The 19,489-nt window shown below is 39.2% G+C and overlaps 1 protein-coding gene and 2 long non-coding RNA genes across 5 annotated transcripts in view; 2 read left to right on the top strand and 1 right to left on the bottom strand.

Annotated features, from left to right (window-relative positions):
• The window catches only part of LOC121954632 (equilibrative nucleoside transporter 1-like), a 45,507-nt gene extending 30,047 nt beyond the window's left edge, over positions 1–15,460 (top strand). For all 3 annotated transcript variants that reach the window (XM_042502269.2, XM_042502267.2, XM_042502268.2), the window contains exons 2-13: positions 196–286; positions 510–591; positions 1,755–1,936; positions 2,974–3,113; positions 5,557–5,691; positions 6,554–6,651; positions 6,983–7,064; positions 8,278–8,363; positions 8,526–8,634; positions 9,653–9,738; positions 11,559–11,758; positions 13,615–15,460. In XM_042502269.2, the coding sequence (XP_042358203.1) occupies positions 258–286; positions 510–591; positions 1,755–1,936; positions 2,974–3,113; positions 5,557–5,691; positions 6,554–6,651; positions 6,983–7,064; positions 8,278–8,363; positions 8,526–8,634; positions 9,653–9,738; positions 11,559–11,758; positions 13,615–13,726 (1,341 nt within the window). In that variant the 5' untranslated portion in view covers positions 196–257 and the 3' untranslated portion in view covers positions 13,727–15,460. The remainder of the gene's footprint in view (positions 1–195; positions 287–509; positions 592–1,754; positions 1,937–2,973; positions 3,114–5,556; positions 5,692–6,553; positions 6,652–6,982; positions 7,065–8,277; positions 8,364–8,525; positions 8,635–9,652; positions 9,739–11,558; positions 11,759–13,614) is intronic.
• A 396-nt stretch (positions 15,461–15,856) lies between these two features.
• On the top strand, positions 15,857–17,048 carry LOC148187671 (uncharacterized). Its single transcript, XR_015778449.1, has 2 exons — positions 15,857–16,426; positions 16,730–17,048. It is a non-coding gene; the product is annotated as an uncharacterized LOC148187671 (long non-coding RNA).
• An 860-nt stretch (positions 17,049–17,908) lies between these two features.
• LOC121955001 (uncharacterized) lies at positions 17,909–19,195 on the bottom strand. The gene is made up of 3 exons (XR_006106584.2): positions 18,464–19,195; positions 18,257–18,314; positions 17,909–18,134 (listed from the first exon to the last, which is right to left on the bottom strand). It is a non-coding gene; the product is annotated as an uncharacterized LOC121955001 (long non-coding RNA).
• Positions 19,196–19,489: the final 294 nt, after the last annotated feature.

Consider the following 19,489-nt stretch of genomic DNA (forward strand, 5'->3'; position numbering starts at 1 on the left):
ATTATTCACTGTATGAATTACATTATGCAGCCCATTATTTAAATGTTGTGTTGGCTCACAGGCTGTCTGGCTCATTAAAATATCTAAATATGGAAAGAAGAGACGTATGGCTGCTGATGATAAAAACTTTAGGTGCTGCCAAACTCTAAATGTTTACCACATTAGAAACATGTATTTGTTATCTGTGTGTTTCAGACCTGGCACCACCCTGATCAAATCCTGACTGAGCACGTGCCTCTAACTGCCTAACAAGAAACATGACGGCCATCAACGCACCTCAGGACAAGTAAGAGAAGCTATTGCCAAAAGGAGGGGAAAATGTTGCTTTTTCCAAGTCTGATAACGGTCTGTTACTGTAAATGCAGTGCTCTCATTTTCTGTTTTAGTTACAATGTGAGTCGAAATGAAAGCTGGATGACATCCAGTAAATAAGCTGATTGATTTTCAGTTGAATCACTTCATTGATGTGCTTGCATGTGAACTTCCTTTGCTTCCTTTTCCTTTCCCAGATACAAAGCAGTATGGATCATTTTCTTCATCCTGGGCTTGGGAACCCTCTTACCATGGAATTTCTTCATGACGGCAACAATGGTGAGTTAAGCAACATTTTAGGACAATTGTAATCTTTTGAATGTGGGAATATTTGCTGCCAAATTGCAGTCAATCCTAAGAGCAGCAGGCAGATGCACGTGAAAGGAAGAGCCCTGTTGGTGGCCGTGTGGTTGGTAATTGGTTAATTAAAAGGTTGGGCTCCATTTAGAGTAAGGTCACCTAACGTGGAGAAAACAAAGATTGTTTGTTTACATTTCCCTCCAAAAACCACCTGGTTTCAGTCAGGATGGCTGACCTGACTCCAGACGGGTGGATTTCCATGGCAGTGGTATAGCCTTTAATCCCTGGCTATTCTTTTTCAGCTTTAAGGAGTTAACTTCTTAAAATGTGGAATTTCATTGTCCTGGAGGAGTTAATTTTTGACCCACCCTTGGGGGGAATTTTTGTTGGAGCTCAGAGGGCTTTTAGTGCTTGTTTGTTTTGACAAAGGAAAGTTAGAAATCCACTTTGAGAGATTATGTACCTTGAAGACCTGGACCAGACATGTGGCTGAACTGTGACCCTGTTTAAACTCGGTTTTAACATTTTTAACACTTTTTCTCCCCCTCAAAAGGGGAAATAACAACAAAAGCAAAATAAACAATATAAAAACAATATAAGAAATTCTGAGAAGTTTGAAAAACTCAGAGAAACTGTGGTTTCTGGAGGGAAGTCTTGAGGAACAGAGGCAGACAATGATCTTTTATGTTTTGTATGTCACGTTTTCAGCGGTGTTCCTGAACACCTCTGGACAGAGGAAGGTAGAAAATACTAGCGACAGTTAGCCAGCTAGCTCGTAGCCTGATGCTAGTGCTGCATCCATCCATGCAAAGTTACTTTAGAGATAAAATAGCAATATAAAAAGACAGTGATTCTCAAACATACTCACCAGGGCAAAAACAAGGCGGTCATGTCATTGATCCAGCCACACGTGATACACACCTCTCAGTATTGACCCTTTTGGGATCTATAATTGGAAAAATTCTAAAATGTTACAGAAAATAAAGCTTGTACATTGTGAAACATTTTGTCTCTGCCAGGTACATCATTTGACCCAAAATTGTGACTTGATAATGATTGAATTATCATTCACTGTTACTGTTGAGTTTCAAAAGCTGATAACCATCGTGATAAATATGCATCCCTCCGTTCTTTTTCTGTAGTACTTCACAAGTCGGCTGAAGGAGTCACCTGCGGACCTCTCGCCCAATCAGACAATAAATAAGACGATGGAGGGAGGAGATACACGCACTGTGCTGGAGGCAAAGTTTAACAGCCTGATGACACTCTGCGCCATGGTGCCTCTGCTCATTTTCACCTGCCTCAACTCCTTCCTGCACCAGAGGTATACACCCTGCTCCATACTCAAACAGTTACACACACAGTATGTAGGTTTATGTAACATGCAGTCTTGTGTCTAGTATGTACACTGGAAGCTCTGAGTTAATACTACAAGGCTAAAACATGAAATTGGTTACAAAAGAGCGTAAACTATGAAATTGTGAGCGCGAGAATAAATTGAAAGGTGGAAGTCTTTTGAGGCCACACCTTTTACTTTCTCTCTCTTCCTGCCCACCCTCCTGCTTATCGGTGGTCACCACATGCCACTATAGGTAACATGATCCTGGCACATGAATGTATGAATGTGTGCCTCCAGTTTGTTTGCTTTAATCAGAGTTGGATTGAGAGAGATCTGGGGTGGACCCTGACTGCGGCTGACTCTTTCCCTGCACAAACACATCCAGGAATGCTATTTTACCCCCCCCCCCCCCATCTCCCCTGGCATCTCTCTCTCTTCATCATCATACTTACTTAATTCCTGCTGACCTTTTTTTTGTCCTTTTTCTTTCCAAAAGACACAAAGCGTGTTTCCTTTATTCTATGAGCAAAGGGTTGCTCATTGTTAATCACAACACAACACAACACACACTATTTTCAACTTGACACTTTGGGTCAGAGGGACCTCAACTTCCTCTGAAAGGCAGTAACCTTTTTTCCTTTGTAATTGCAAAATGTTTCTGTTTTTACTTCTGTTTAACAATGAATCGTAATCCAGTCTACCATATGCCCCTCCTTTCTTTCTCCAGTTAGACCTGCAAACCTTTCCGGTTATTCTTCCGCTTCTTTTTTGAAAACATCTCTATTATATGATGAACAGAAGTGTTTGGATATTTTCTCACATTAAATTTATGTTAAGATTTTAATTTTAACACCAGATTTCTTTCATTTTCTTGATTTGACTTTACCTTTTGCATTTATTTTTTGAATTAACATCCTAAGTGTCCATTATGTGTATGGCTTATAATCTCGACTGGTGTTTTGGGAAGCAGACATGATATGAAGTAGTCCGAATTTAATTTCTCCGTGTTGTTTCACTCTCAGGATTCCTCAGAAGCTTCGAATCTCTGGCAGCCTGGGGGTCATCCTGGTGGTTTTCCTGTTGACGGCCGTGCTCGTCAAGGTGGACATGGCCCCCCTGCCCTTCTTCACCCTCACTATGATCAAAATCATCTGCATCAACTGTGAGTATCTAAATACTTTACTAAATAACTAAGGATTTGACCATGGATGTATAAAGAGAGCTGGATATAGTGTAAAAGGCAGGGCCCTGCTGAAAGTCCCTCATGGGCGCATGAGGCCAAAAAAAGATTGACTTCTGCAATATGAAATTACCCAGATTTTCTGCATCATTGGGCCCAAACAGCAAGCGCAAACTTATGGTGGCTGAGCAGTTAAGCAAACTGGAATGAGGATAAAAATGATTTCATGTTGTGGCTCCTCTACACTTTCGAAATGTTATTGGACCAAGAGGATCAAATTCAGATACTGAAAAGAATCGTTTCGTGAAGACTGTGAAGCCCAGAGAAATGTACCCACTGATTAACAGACATCTCTTTCTTAATGTATGTCTATGGGACAAAGTCTTTTTGGGCGTCACATGACAGACCTGGAAGTCGTAATTCCACATTTGGCCACTACGAAAATGAGCTGCTCAGTCCTGCACTGTTCCGTAGGGGATTGGGTTCGACAACCAATGGCCCGATGCCAGGAGAAGTTTATGTGGGTCAAATTAATTGGCCAGTGGACCACTAACAGCCGATCAGTCTGTAATACAAGCAGTTTCATTGTTTTTAAGACATGTGGCCGATGAAATGCATTGTGATTTTTTGAAACACATGTGATTATGATTATCGTATGCGCTCTCAGCCTGCTAGCCTGTTCCTGAGAGGAAGTATCCATCCATCAGTACCAGCACTCAGAAAATAAGCAAATCTGAGCAGCGCATGTTTGAAATCTCTTACTTTCATTTCGGCGTCCATGTTAACAGCTGTGCAGCACACGTGAGCTGCATGGCTCATATGTTGCTCGTCTAGACATTCGGCATGTCTCCTATTTTTTCCGCATGATGCACGATTTTCAGCAACCATAGACGGTGAAAATGATCCATTTATGATCATAATCTAATCAGAAATAATACAGTTAAACCAACTCATCAAGGGCTTATTGCATGGGTAGACTATAGTGTCAGTAAAACATAAGGCGATCTGCAAAATTAAAATTCAACATAAAACATAAATGCATTTTAATTTTGTACAAGCACTACAGTGTGCCAATTTATATTTTAATTTTATTTTGACACCATATTCCACTCAATGAACCACTCACAAGATGGAATAAGAGCGGAACACCTTAAACATCCAGTGAGCCCCTGCATGTTATATATAAATATCAAAATAAATAAAAAGATAGATAAATCTATACATATATTTAACTCAACACCCTCTAGCGTTTCTGAGAGAATCGTTTCATTTGTAAATCCAAGGCTTTTATTTAAAATTCAGCACATAGCTCTTAACCCTTTGCAGTTTAAAATATATAGAAACAACATTTGTAATGCAATAAAAATATGGAAAACAGCAACTGGAATGTTTAATGTTGTGCATCAAAATTGCATATCAATAATTAAAGGAAAACCAACCAAATCTAAATGTGACCTGTTGTACATATTGTGTATAATAAGGCACCAGAATTATGGAAAAAAAGAGTTACTTTATTTTTTTGGCTGCAGGTCCACTGAAAATATATGAAGGGCCAGTGGTGGAAAAATGTTACATTGGGCACTGTTACATCATCCTTCATTAGTCACTGCAGGGAGGGACTTTCCTCCTACTCAAAAAGAAAGTTCAAACCTATATAAAACTAATCAACAGTCAGTTACAGAACAAAATGACCTTTTGACCTTAATGGCTTTTATTGCAGGGCTGTTGTATTGACATGCATTAGTTCAAGAATTGCCTGTTTGTCATTTCCACAATGAACTCATGCAATTAATTATTTTAACATGTCGAAACATGATCTGCATCCACTGCACTCCCTTTCTCGGACACACACACACACACACACACACACACACACACACACACACACACACACACACACAAACATTCTCATACCACACTGAGTTTCAGAACGCAGTCTGTAATCCCACTGGGTTTGTTTATATACAATAACTCACTGAGCAGCAGGGATAAGCTCACCCGCCTCCTTATCCCTGTCGGGTCAGTCCTGACCCCCAGGTCCTCATGAGAACCAGCCCGTTGTGTTTGATTCAGAGGGGAGGACGTCGTGACCTTGAAGCTTTGATATTGGCGTTGGCACATTCCTCTTAGTGGACACATTTGAAGATCTCTGCAGTCAGTTAAGCCTGAAAGTTACTTTATGGACTGTTGCAATTCCTCTGTGTGATGCAAGTTCATGTGAAAAAGTTTTGTTGGCATCAATTTTGTGAAAAGTGAGTTAATGGTAGTTGCATAACAGTCATCTAAAACTATTTGCTCATGTTGTTTTCAGAAACTGTGTCATCTCTCTTTTCTTTTTTCCTGTTGCTGTGGAGCAGTGTGTGTGTTTTTTCTGTGTCACAGTGACTTTTAAAATAATATTTGATCTGATCTTGTCTGGTTTCAGCTTTCGGGGCGATTCTTCAGGGCAGTCTGTTCGGGCTGGCAGGGATCTTGCCTGCCTCTTACACCACTCCCATCATGAGTGGACAGGGATTGGCCGGCGCCTTCGCTGCTTTCTCCATGATCTGCGCTCTGGCCAGTATGTCTCACACACACTTCTTGTATCATTAGAAATAAAGATACATAAGAGGTGGACAAAACACCATCACAGCACAACACACAGTGCTGTACAGTAACTGTTTAGGAGGTGAGGCTCCGGTGCATAACAAGTTAAAAGTTTTGTTGCACTAAACAGAACCACATGTTCCCTGTCCACCACGTTGCCATTTCTAGAAGACTGCCCATGTCTTGCTCAATATTGTGATCCCAACTCCTAATAAAATAGTGACTGAAACTTTGAAGCAAATAAGTTTATTTCTGCGCTGAAGAGAAAGTCTGAAATTCACATTCACAGCCAAAATTGTTCCATCTGTTAAAGGATTTTGTTTTGGTTAAAGGTCAGCCAAATGTTCAGTGATTAACAGTAACTTCTTTCTTTTCATTTGATCTCTAAGAATTTTTTTTTCTTTTTGCACTCAGGATTATTTTCTGTCAAATATATCTGCGTGCTGTCTGGAGTTATTATTGTGTCATATTTTTTAAATAGTTTTTTATTTTCAATTCAGTTAAACCACACATCCAGTATGAATTTGCTTGTTTCATTTTATTTTATTTGGTTAAAACATGTGTAGTTTATTTTTTATTAGTTTCTGCATTAGTTTTAGTTGTCTTTTTTAATGAGGGGGTTTATCAAGGCTAAGATTTAAGAGGCTCCTCATTTTTGACTTTCAGCCTCTAGAGAAGATTATTTAATCCAACAGCTATAACTGAAAACTTAATCTGAGAAGAGGAAAACTGAAAGAAGGAAATTTAGGAGTACATTTGCCTGAGGCTGTGAAAACCTCATTAGTTAAATTAATACTTATGATGAGCACTAAATTTTCTGTGTTTTTTCTTTGTAGGTGGGTCGGCCCTGCAGGACAGCGCTTTTGGTTACTTCATCACAGCGTGTGTTGTTATTCTCCTGGCCATACTGTCCTACCTCGCTCTGCCCAGGATGGTAAGACCTCATCTTCTCCAAAATAAACATTGTTTTACAGAGTTAAATTCTTTTAAGAATTGTATATTAAATCATGAGGTATTTGTTTTAAACCCTTTCACGTGTATTTACTCCAGTTGTGCCTTTATGGAAAATACTTTGTAAACTTGAGATAAGTGTTGAATGCTTTTAGACAGGTGCTAAATAAAGTTTAGTCTTTTAATATTTTGATATCAGTGTGCGACATGATGGATGACGAGTTAATTTATAGCACCTCAGGGAGCCTGATGTGCTTCCTGTATCCTTTATCTTCAGCTCAGTGGAAACACCTCATCATGGTTTTTGTCAACAGGAGTTTTTCCAGTACTACATGGAGAGTAATGTATCCAGACCCGCTGCTGATGCCGAGAACAAGATGGACTTACTTAATAAAGGTACATACAGTACAGGACTGAGCAGTGGATAAAATTTATTTTCAGTATTCTTTCTGGCTTTCAGTGATTATAAAAACAAGATTATAGAGACAAAAAAACTTATTATGCTGCATTTTGTTTTTGCAGTGATGCCGTTGTGGTGTATTTGCCGAATTATACTTTTTTTTTTTTTACATGTATATAATGTCCCATAATGTGTCCTTTCAACATCATGCCTAACTGTATTATTTGATCAGTGCACAGTAATTGTAGGACTTGTGGTTTTGGGTCAGAAGCAGGTCTTGTGTCAGCAGGACGGGTTAGATTGTGGAACTAATTGGTCCCATGTGCAGTATTACACGTAGCAGTTCCACTTCAGGAGTGCTTCAGGATCAGACCCGTGCAGCTCTCTGGTCACAGCCAGGCTGTGACATGTTTAGTTCACGTCGATGAAGGAAAGGGAGCCTCCGGTCAGCTGGTAATTGTGCTTAATAATTACGATACCAATAGAGACCAAAATAATTGTGATTATTATTTCTGCCATCATGGAGCAGCCCTAAACCAGTGACAAAAAAAACAAACTAAAATGAACAGTTATTGTAGTTTTCTTTGAATGACACCAACAAAAACAGTTAGTCACGCTGTGACAATTAATAACACGTACAGTTTATGTTAGGGCCTTTGGTTTTGTATTTTGTTTTAAATGTCTTCTTTCAGTTAGTTTGGTGGCTCTTAATGAATTTAATCTGCCGAATGTTATCAAGTTTCTGTCAATAGTAATCTTTTAGCAGGATGAGAATTTCATGTCCATTTCAACCTTTTAAGTGCTTGGACTGGAGTCAACTAACACTGTGCAGAAAAAGAGCAGGAAGCTATTATTATGGTGAAGCTATCACCATAATAAAACATTTGTCTGATGAGTCACTTTGTGCCAGACATTTTATTTGGATTATTTCTGGTCACTGTGTAGCCTTACTGTCTCTTACTGTTTCACTACACACTGACCGGAGAGGCCAAACCCGCTGAGATTGTTTGCCTCAGTTTGTGTTTTGGAGACAACTCGACCAGTGTGAGTGCATGCTGTTAATTACTAGCGTGTGAAGGCGTAATGGGAACCCCATGTTACGTAATAATTGAAATCTTGTGTGTACACCCACTCCAGTGTGGGAATGATGGTCTTAACTGCTGTGTGTCACCTGACCAACGAAATGATAGAGAGCGCTTTGTATTTCAGATGGTTCAGGAGAGAAGCGACCGGTGGTGAGTCTGATGGAGGACGAGTCAAAACCCACCGTGTCTGTGTTTAACATCTTCAAACAGGTGAGATGTTTTTGTCTCACTGTTGCATATGAACACAGATGAATGAATGTAACTGAAGCACTTTATAATGACGTCTTTATACATTTTCCAACTTTTGCTTTTATGACAGCGATTACAATGATACATTATGTTGATTATGCCATTCCTTTGCTGTCTCATCAGATCTGGGTGATAGCTCTGTCAGTGTGCTTCATCTTCACCGTCACTATTGGCACATTCCCAGCCGTAACAGTGGAGGTGAAGTCGATGGTAGCAAATGGAGGTGCCTGGGGTGAGTCTCGTCTCTATCAGTACAAAGCCAATAACTTTAATAATCTGACATCTGATAGGGAGACCTGCCAAGTTTTTGTCCCTGTTCAAACACCTCAGGGCTGCAGAATTGATCAAAATCGTATTAAAAATGCAACACAGTCAAGTGCAAAATCCATATTACAGGAGCTGCAGTTTCTTGGTAAAATGTGTAAAAACATACAATTATAAATGAAGCGTTGTGGTGTTAAAGAGATGCCTCAGATCACACGTAATAATACAGATTTAAGGGAACTTACATCATTTTTTAAATATTTTTTTAGGAAAAATGAAAAGCAAGAAATTACCAGTACCACTAAAATCGCCACTCAATGCAATGACAAGATTTGTTTGCAAAAATAATCACATTTTTTTTTTGTTTCTGTTCTGCATTAGTGGACTAATGTTCTTAGTTTTTCTTATCTTGTATTTTTAGCGTCTTTCACTGAATTTATTCCTATATTCTCTAAAACTTTATTCATTTTAGTACTTTAACTGCCTTTCGAGATCTGCCTGTTTAATCATTTTTATTCCATTTCTTTGATTCATTCTTGTTGACCTTTTGTATACGCATTTTGTTCTTGGCTTTTTGTTTGACTTCTCTGAACCGTTCTCTGTTTGGCATGTTTGTCAATGTTTAATTATTCCCTAAGACATTTGTTTTTAAGGGTGCTATATAAATAAAGTAATTATTATTATTATTCTAATGCTGCATACTTTACCTTTTATCAGGTAAATGTACTAAATTAGACTTAACTGTTGTCATTGCAGATCTATGTAGATGAACTGACATTTCACTGCACAAGGCTTTATTTATGAGAGGCTGTGAGAGCAGCCTGTACAAATACTGAAATCATCAAAACAAAATCCAAAGTAGTTCAAGCTGTTTCTAAGGATGATTTGTTTCTTTTTGTGCAGAGACTTTGTGCAGAGGGGGTTTTCAGCAAAGACATTTGCAGTCTTGTTGTTAACAACAGCTTGTTGTTTTGCTCCCTTTTCAGAAACTTACTTCATCCCTGTGTCATGTTTCCTCCTCTTTAACTTGATGGACTGGGCCGGCAGGAGTCTGACGGCCGTCTGTATGTGGGTCAGTAACGATAAAAACACAAATAACACGTTTTACAGACAGCTCGGTCTTTCTAACCTTATGTGGAGGTTTGGGCTTCCTCTGTGGGTTCATTAGATCACATTTGGTCCTGATTTTTTGTCAATGTTCCTGCAGGTTAAGTGGACCTATTTAGGTGAAATTTAATCATAAAAGTGCCTGATAGTCCCAGGATGGCTTATATGTTTGCTGCTACTAACATCTTGTTAAAAGTGTTAAAATGTACCAGTTTGTAGTGAAGATGGTGACCAATGTTGAACTTTGCTACCTCACCCATCACCAAATCTATTGAGACACAGCACTCTGGTTTATAAATACGTTTGCCTTTTAAAATGATTGCATCGAAATATTTAGTGCGATCTGCTGTTGTCTGGCAGGCAAAGAACAGACACACTTGTTGACACTTTAATGGAAGCCTTTGGCTGCATGAAATGTTTACACACGAATAAATCACTGAGTCGTGACTGGAAAAACATCAGCCGCGAAGACTTTGGGGAAAAAAGAAAGGAGACAAGTTTTGTTGCTGAGATCAGAGGTTTATTTTGGAGAAAGGCGTGTGTATTTTGTGTAAAGGAAGTGGTTTGAGGGTTCAGTGAAGAGTGACGGTGGTGTTTGAAGGTTTACTCCCTCTTCTCTTATATACACATGTGGACAAATGATGCAGTTTGAAAGTTGTTGAACTGCTAAGAAGCCCGCGGCGCTGCTACACAGCTGGTGTCCGTCGTCATTAAGGCATATATTTTTTCTGCTAAGAGCGTTAATTGATTATGTTTTTGGTCCATAATATCTCCAGCAGGTCTGGTGGGTGGTTCACCAGTTGGGACTCATGTCTAATTTGACCTCAGTGTGAATGCTTTTTCCTCTTTTGACTGTTAAATGTCTAATTTCCTGCGATCCAGAGGAAATAATCAAATCAAATCAATTCACTCTGTACAAACTGAGTACAGTTAGTTAAGCCGGTCTGACCTGCACTGGAATGCAGCTGCCTGGTACGAGAGCAGATAACACCAGTCAGCTGCTGCAAGATCATATGAGCTTATTTCCCATCATTAGGGCCTGTGTCCAGTCCACCTTGCGTTTTTCCTCAGAAGAAAAGTAGTGGCAGGGAGCGCTGGGGAGAGCTTCATCCCAGCGCTTCGTGAAAGAGCGTTCCCAGTTCTTTTTTTTTCAATCGACGCTATGTGCATGGGTTTTGTTTCTATGACTATATGGTGGCATTGGCACGAGCTAGTAAGATAACGTGACACTAAGTTAATAGAAGTTTGACTGCATGAGTCAAAACAAGCTAACAGCCATTCGGTGATGAAGGCACAACATACACCAGTGTCCTCCGACCGATCTGCTCCCACACACACTTCTCTGTTGCTGTTCTGACAGCAGCCTAAAAGCGGTGACATCACCAGCGCCCTTCTGAAGAGTTAAGAGATTTTTTTTTAAAAGTGGAGTGCTCTGAAAAAAGACTCCAGGCGCGGCGCTTTTTCTCGAGGTGGCCGCATGCTCGCCAGATGCTCGCTCCTCATAGGGAACAAATGCCTGGGCTGAGAAATAAATGTTAGGTGGACACAGGCCCTTAGGTGACACTGATTAGGATCCAGACTATTTCCACTGACCCCCAGTCCTTTAATCCGTAATGTTTTTAAACTAAAACCTAAAACAAAAGCACCCACAGTGATCAGTACAGGCACTCAAATACTCTACTCATGTGTGTTTACAGTCTGTGTGAGTAAAAGTGTGTTACAGTGTCATTATTACAAATTGAAGTGTGTCCTTTGTCTGATGTTGTGTGTGTTGTCCGTGTCCAGCCGGGTAAAGACAGTATGTGGCTTCCCGTCCTGGTGGGCATGCGGATCATCTTCGTCCCTCTCTTCATGCTGTGCAACGTCCAGCCTCGTCGCTACCTCCCTGTGTTGTTTGCCCACGACGCCTGGTACATCATCTTCATGATCTTCTTCTCCTTCTCCAACGGATACCTGGCCAGTCTCTGCATGTGTTTCGGACCCAAGTAAGAGCTGCACACAGACACACTGTTCACCGTAAAGAAATTAGTTTTATTGTTTAATTTTTTTTATTGTGATAATTGGGGGCTGTCCCAGGCAACATTCCTGTCTTTCCGAAGCTGCGCCAGGCTGAGTTTGTCATGCTAGCTTCTTAGGAAGGGGGATAAATATTGCAAAAAATGAAAAACATTATGGCCATTTCACAGGGGTCCCCTGACCTCTGACCTCAGATATCTGAATAAAATCGGTTTTTAGGTACTCACGAGTCTCCTCCACAGACATGCCCTCTTTTTGCTAATCCTGCACAGTTTGGGGCAAAAACCATCCAGTTTTTTGCATGCAGTATAAATGTTATTTTCACTCATAGTATTTGAAAATTTCTGCATATTTGGGTCCCTAAACAGTCTTGATATTACTACACCTATGAGCTGAGCTAAACTGGTGGCAACTGACTGCAGACCAGTCAACTTTGTGAAAGACTCGGGTCAAAGGGACGACCTCAGGTCGACCGGTCTCACGCCTTACCGTCATTCAGGACCTGCTGTCATTTGATTCTCAGTCAAGCAGCCTGGTGATCTCAATATCAACATGGACTTCAAAACTGTTTTGAAATGCAAAATCATGTTATTGCAAACATGCGATTAAAAAATGTGATTAGTTGCGATTAAAAATATAAATTCAGCGATTAATTGTGATTTTAAAAATGAATCGTTTGACGGCCCTATTTTTAAGTCAACGCATCTGCATAGACAGCTGTTTAAGCCACATAAATATCTCGCTGCTCATATTAATTTTTAACTTATGAACCGTATCTACATTGATCGATCGAGACTGTGAGCTTGCCTGTTACACTGCAGGCGGTTTACCCTCATTCGCTACATTAAATGGTTTAGTATAATAGCTGAATCGATATATAAAAATACTCGATTTTCCTCACGAGGAGCCGCCGTGAAAACTATGTTGGGTCAGTAAATGTCAGCTGTTAGTCAGCTGCTGACAGACGACAGAGTCGGTGTGGAGCGGATGCCAGAAAGGTCAGTCACTGTTCACGTCTTGCTTCCAGTTCGAACACTGATGAGTATTAGTTTGGCAAATGACCGTGGAAGTCTCCTGTTTGTTGTCTTTCTGAGATTGAGACGAGAAGATTGAGTCCACTCTCAAGTCCATTAAAGGGGAACTCCACCGATTTTACACATGAAAGTGTATTAACAGGTGTTGAGGAGCTCTGCTGCGTAACGTGGAAAAAGCTGTTTAAAGCCTCTTCTGGCACACCCAAATCTCTGACTGAATTATTGGCTGTTGAGTTGCATTGTGGGTAATGTAGGCGCCGGGTTTTGGCAAGAAAGAAAAACGTGTGGAATAAAAATGACTATTTTTGGTTCTACTGAATCAATGTTTGTCCACCTTGAACACAACAACGTTTGAGCGATGCAGTGATGCACCGTTTAAAACGAGTGCTACTCCAACAGAGTAGCACTCGTTTTAAATGGTGGTCTGGGAGGCGGAGGCGACTGGCCGAGCTTAGCATAAAGAAAATGCCGACTCGAAAAAGCCCGACTCGCTTTCAAGCTCAAAAGCACTCGTACCAGCACCTGTAAAACTCACCATTTCCTTGTTTGTTATGTTGAATCTGTATGCACCTTGTAATAGGAGGTAAAAACAGATCAAAATATAAATCAAATGATAAAACTCAAAACACGCTTGCACAAAACGATGAGAAGACCTCTTTTCACCCTACTCTTGGAAAGAAAACGAAGAAGCGTGTCTCCTAACGATGAACTGTTATCCTCATCTAACACCGTAATATTTAATGTTGAAACTCCTTCCTAAATAATGTTGTCCCTCTGCTTTCTCCTCACAGGAAGGTTTCGCAGCATGAGGCAGAGACGGCGGGGGCCATCATGGCCTTCTTCTTGTCCCTCGGTTTGGCGCTGGGCGCTGCAGCCTCATTTGCTACAACGGCCATGATCTAAAATCTCCAGCAGAACCTTCAGTAGACGTAGATTAGACGACCCCGCCCTCCAACGCTCTGCCTGTCTTTACCTGTCAGGGGAGAACCTGCTTCTCCACAACAATCTCCGATGGAGCAGAGACGGCACAGAAGACTAGAGGACTTTAGTCTTCTCCAGTGTACAGTAGAAACTTGTCTCATCCAGCCAGCAATGTAAGCTGAAACGTTACTGAATATTTGTTTTCCTTCAAACTCAGCAGCACCGTGTGAACTTGATGCCATCGATCAAACAGGTTTGCTCCCTGAGATGAATTGAAAAGCAGAGTGCAACTCGACGAGCAAAACTAAACCAAAAGTGTATAAAAATCAGCTGTAGTGGACGCGTCATGAAGAAGACGACATTCTTCAAGGTTTTACATTTTCCCTGATATCACAAATCTTGAGTCCGAGCAGATTTAATGAAGACGGTCTGCACACAAAGCAACTTAGAGCCTCATTCATAAAGTGTTCTTTTTTTTCTTTTTCACAAAATTGTTTGAAGAAATGATAGTGTTAGATGGCGATAATGTTTTTTGATGTTATGTAAAGTCCTCACACTTCCTTTAGATCAGTCACAATCCTTAGAAATCATAAGCAAATTAAGGGGTGTGTCAATAAAGTCTTACATTTTATTATGAGGCTCTTAGATTCTGGTGCTCAGACCGTCAACATTAACTGGTAAATTTAACCATTCGTTTGTAAACTGATCCTCAATGAGACTTTGTTTGTTTTTTTTAATGACTTCACTCTGAACTTTTGCAGCTCTTTAACTCTGATCAGGCCAAATACATGAAGACAACATGGGAAAATTATGAACTTTGAAGGGAGGTCACGACCCGTTACGTGGCTAATTAATGTGCCGTGTGTGAGTCAATTTGCTCCCCGGCGAGTTACTTACAGTCATGACCCGGGTCATAGTGATTTTAACGTCCTCATGACAAATCGATAAATTGTAAGAGAATGTAAGGACTGACCGAATCCTAAAGACAATGTTTTAATCAGTAACCTGGGCCACTAACAGCTGTATTTTCGTTGTCTTAGAGAGCGATGTTTGTTTGTAGTTTTAGATAAAGTTGTACCTGCGTGAGTGTTTTTGGTTTTATCTGAAAACATCACTTCAGTTTTTCTCAATTCAACAGACAGAAACAGAAGTTATGTTTTCAGTCTAGATTTTCAACCCACATGTTAAAGTTTTTACCGTTCCTGTGTCTTCCTGATAAACACATTTTGCCACAATTTATTTTTTTGAACGCAGCAAAAAGAAAAATTCATTAGTGACAGAAGAAATGCCATTTGTATGTGAGATTAGACGACTTTTTAAATGTCATTGTTTGGATTTCTGGAGCCGGACACATTTCTCACTGAAACATGTTCTCATGGAAGTTAAGTTTTCATCAGAAGTAGTTTTTAAGTGTGCGTTTCTTGTTTATGAATGGCGAGGAGATAAAAGGCTTCTGTGCCTCTCAGTGTTATATTGTTGTGGCCTTTTACATTTTTTTTTTAAGTCTGTTTTACACATTATTATTATTATTATTGATCTAATTACCACCTGTGTACATTGTAACTGCTTGTTTGTTTAAAAGCACAACATTGGTCCGTTCCTCCGCACTTTGTATTTTGGTTGGTATGGAAGGCGTGGACCACTAAAATGTTACTTGTATACTTGTATTTCAGCTTCCAACAGTTCAGTGATGAAATAAACCTGTATTTTTAAGGATCTGGCTCCACCTGTTGGCCATTTATGGAAATACACAGTTTGACACCTGTTAATTCTTTATTTTGACATACAATGCTACGACTAACAGTTTCTTTTGACATAATATACTTTGATTTTTTAAATTGTTTTTTCAAAACACAATAATGATTTTTTTAAACACTATACTGTACACTTTTTTGTAGCATATGATGTTTTTTAACCTTTTTTCTGACGCTATAATACGCCATGCTTAACTATAGTATAAAGTATAAAGTATAATAATATTTTATAGTAGACATACTAAAAAACTTATTGTGTCATAGAATACTATACATTTTTTTGACAAACTATACCATGAATTCTAACAGTTTTTCAGCATGCCACACTGACATTTTAATTTTTTTTTTCACAAAGTCAGAATAGTATGTTAAAAAACTTAATAATACTTCATAATATACTATGGTGTCGACAAGATCATGAAAAAGTCATAGGATATACGTTGTCCAGAATATCCTAAAAAGATCATAATTAAGTGTGTCATCCAGAGTTAAAAACACTCAATTCTCTGAATTTTCATATACTGAATTTTCCCTACCAAGAACTTAGCTGATTATCGGCCTGACACATATATCAATCAAGTTTTTGACAGATGACACTACTGACACGGAGCTAAATTGAATGTTGAAAAAATGAAATGGTATCTGGAGGATTGGCTCAGTGGATAAATCAGGTGATTGGTGATCCTGAGGTCGCTGGTTCAAATCTCAGCTGACACTTTAAAGGCTGAAAACATGAAGCTGGATAAAGAGACTGGAGGTTGCAGGAAAGACAAGGAGTTAGGATATGATGCAGAAAAGTTGAATAGGATTAAATTGCATTTTCTAGCTGAAGACGGCACGTGGAAGACACGCCCTTCCGGATACACGTCACCGGAAACACGTCACCACGCGTTCACAACAAGGAAGCGACGAACACGACGGAGCTAAGGTAACAATACCGAGCTAAATAAGACTTTGAAGCGATTTATTGAGCTTTTTGACCGTTTTCGGGGCGTTGTTATTTGCACAGGTTAGTGTCCTGTTCCTGTGCGTTTTAATCCCGACCTCAGGCCTCGAGCAACCACACACGAGGTGCTTTACCTCACGTTAGCTTAACAAGTAGCATACAGGTAATGATAAGCTGAACGCTGATCATTTACAGGAATATAGAGAGTTTAGGCTGAAATAGTTGGAATGTCTTTTGAGTTACCGACAATGTCATGTGATTTATTTTATTCTCCTACTGCCACAGTAATGGTCTGTTTTATTGATGCCACGGGTGACTGACGAGAGGAAACTATTTGAAGCATCATGCACGAAGCATGAAGAAGATCTCCATGAAGAAAAACAACCAAAACCGGAGCGATAAGTATTTACTCGGAAGAGCGTTGAAGTTGAAGGAGTTTTTAATTAAAAACTAAAGCTTTTTAACTCAAGTTCTTACATCTACAGATGACAAAAATCCACACCGTCCTGTGCTGTTATATCCCAGGAAAGTGGGATATTATGGTTTTTGTTGTGCTTCCTCTGACACTTGATGTAAAAACGAATAAAGTACTTTGCTGATAAAACTGTTGTCTTGCACTCCTTTTTAAATTCATTTATCTAAAATAATTCCTCCAGTTTTAAACTTTTTTGCATTTTTATCAAACATTACAGACATAAAATATTATTATATACACATTCATGTACATATTATATACATTTTGTATACATATTTTATAACTAATAAAGATTTAAAACTGAACAATTGGAAAGAAATTGGATTTTATTTAACTTTTTTCTGAATTTTTTATTATTAATAAAGTAATAAATAAATTGTTTTATAGTCTTTTTTATATAAGAAAAATAAATAATCAAAAATGTACATGTTGAACATTTTCAATAAAGTTTGAGAGAAAAAAAAAAGGGTGCAGTTGCTCGCTTCCGACAGAGGGGGGCGTGTGGGGGTTATGGGGGGGTGGGGGTGGCCTTTATCGGCCTGACATATATCAGTCGAGTTTCGACAGACGTCGCTGCCGATATTTTTTTGATCAGAAGTTTTCAGTTCGATTATTGGCGGACTCATTTATCAGTCAACTTTTCAAAAATGCACTGAATTTTCTGTTTCAACACTATATGACCCTTATAAGTTATATATATATATATTGTTTTGCGTGCTAAATATAATATAATAGTTTATTATCATTATTATTATTATTATTATTATATATTAATATATTATTATCAATATTATATGATTATTCATATTATATTATAATAATATGTCGATATATTATTATTATTATTATATTTATTATTCATATAATAATAATAACAATATAATATAAATATATTACTATATTTATTATTATTAATATTATTATTTAGTTACTGAAGACACCTGTCACAATATCAGTTCATTGAGAAAAAGACACATTTGCCAGGAAAATACTGAAAATATGAAGCTTTATTTATTATTGTTTTTTATTTCATGAGATGCTTGAAATGTCTCTTTGTTGCTTCGGGGTCGTTTGCAGTCGGTGCCGGTCTGTCTCAGGGTGGCCCAAAACGCAGCCTTCTGCGGTGTGTTCCTCATCTAATGTCATGTCTGATGTGATCCCTCTCCAAACATCCTTTTCTTCCTCGGCAGAGACAGCTCTCCTCGCTTCCAGCAGCTGAAAACACAAAAGTACAATCAGTACTACGCTGTGGTGTTAATACTGCACAGACATATTGGCCGATACACATACTGATCCCATTCAGCACAGTGCATTCAGCTGTTTTCTTTAAATCTTACCCTTGCAGCGGCTCACAGCGCCTGTCGTTTCGCTCAGTTTTGGAGACGCCGCAGTTTCCTATAAAATACAAAACACATCAGTCACTTTGGTGAACAAATATATCCGGGCTGAGCAGCAGGCATCGTCAGTGTGGCGCACATTTAATTCACCCGACAGTCGTTCAAAGAGATTCACTTTAAGTACACCGTAAAAAATAAGTCACTCACCAAACATCAGCTAATGTCTCCAAACTGGTCTGTGTCCTGCCTGTCCTCCTCCTGCTGCTGCATCAGCTGTTTGTGACGAGGATCAGCTGCAGCGTCTCTTCAGCTGTTCACCGTCATCTTCACATCTTGTTCTCGCTTTTTGCTGAGCTCTGTTTTGCTAATATGCTGTTTTTTTGGGTATGTTTTCCTGTAAACAAACACTCGTGCTGCGTCTCGTTTTTCCTCCGTGTGTTCAAATTTCCGGGAAAAACATGGACGCTGGAGGCGTCATCCAATCGGGACACAGGAGCCTTCACAGCCCTCGCTGATTGGCTCAGTGGACGGAACAACGTGGTTTCTATGGCCAATCAATGCGCAGGAATTGATGATGTAACCACGTTCACTGCGGAGCGACTGAACGTTTTAAAGGGGCAAATCTGACATCAGTGGAAAACTCAAATTCTCCACTTTACATGACTTTAAAAACACGTTGATAAGATCAGTGATTCAAAAGTCAGACTTTAGATGGGAGTCTTTTTAAATACGACAACACATCACTCATCTCTTATCCAGCTGCTCTCTATGTTGTATTTATTAGGGGCCGATAAAATTTGTTGATGCCATTTATGACATTTCTGGCATTTTCTTAGAACATACCATAATATGACGCGTCTCTACAAGCTATAATATGTTGTTTTCTGCCATTTTTATGACATGTCAAATTTTGACATTTTTCGACATACTATACTATTGCCTTTGTGGCCATTTTTTGGACATGCAAAATTATGATGTTTTTGGCCGTTTTTGGCCTTTATTTCCACTTTATTCACTATGTGGCGACTCTACAAGCTATAATATGTTGTTTTCTGCCATTTTTATGACATGTCAAAATTTGACATTTTTCGACATACTATACTATTGCCTTTGTGGCCATTTTTTGGACATACAAAATTATGATGTTCTTGGCCGTTTTTGGCCTTTATTTCCACTTTATTCACTATGTAGCGACTCTACAAGCTACAATATGTTGTTTTCTGCCATTTTTAT

Source organism: Plectropomus leopardus, chromosome 13, assembly GCF_026936395.1.
Source record: "Plectropomus leopardus strain MGB_pleo_1.0 chromosome 13, ASM2693639v1, whole genome shotgun sequence".
Taxonomy (NCBI): domain Eukaryota; kingdom Metazoa; phylum Chordata; class Actinopteri; order Perciformes; family Serranidae; genus Plectropomus; species Plectropomus leopardus.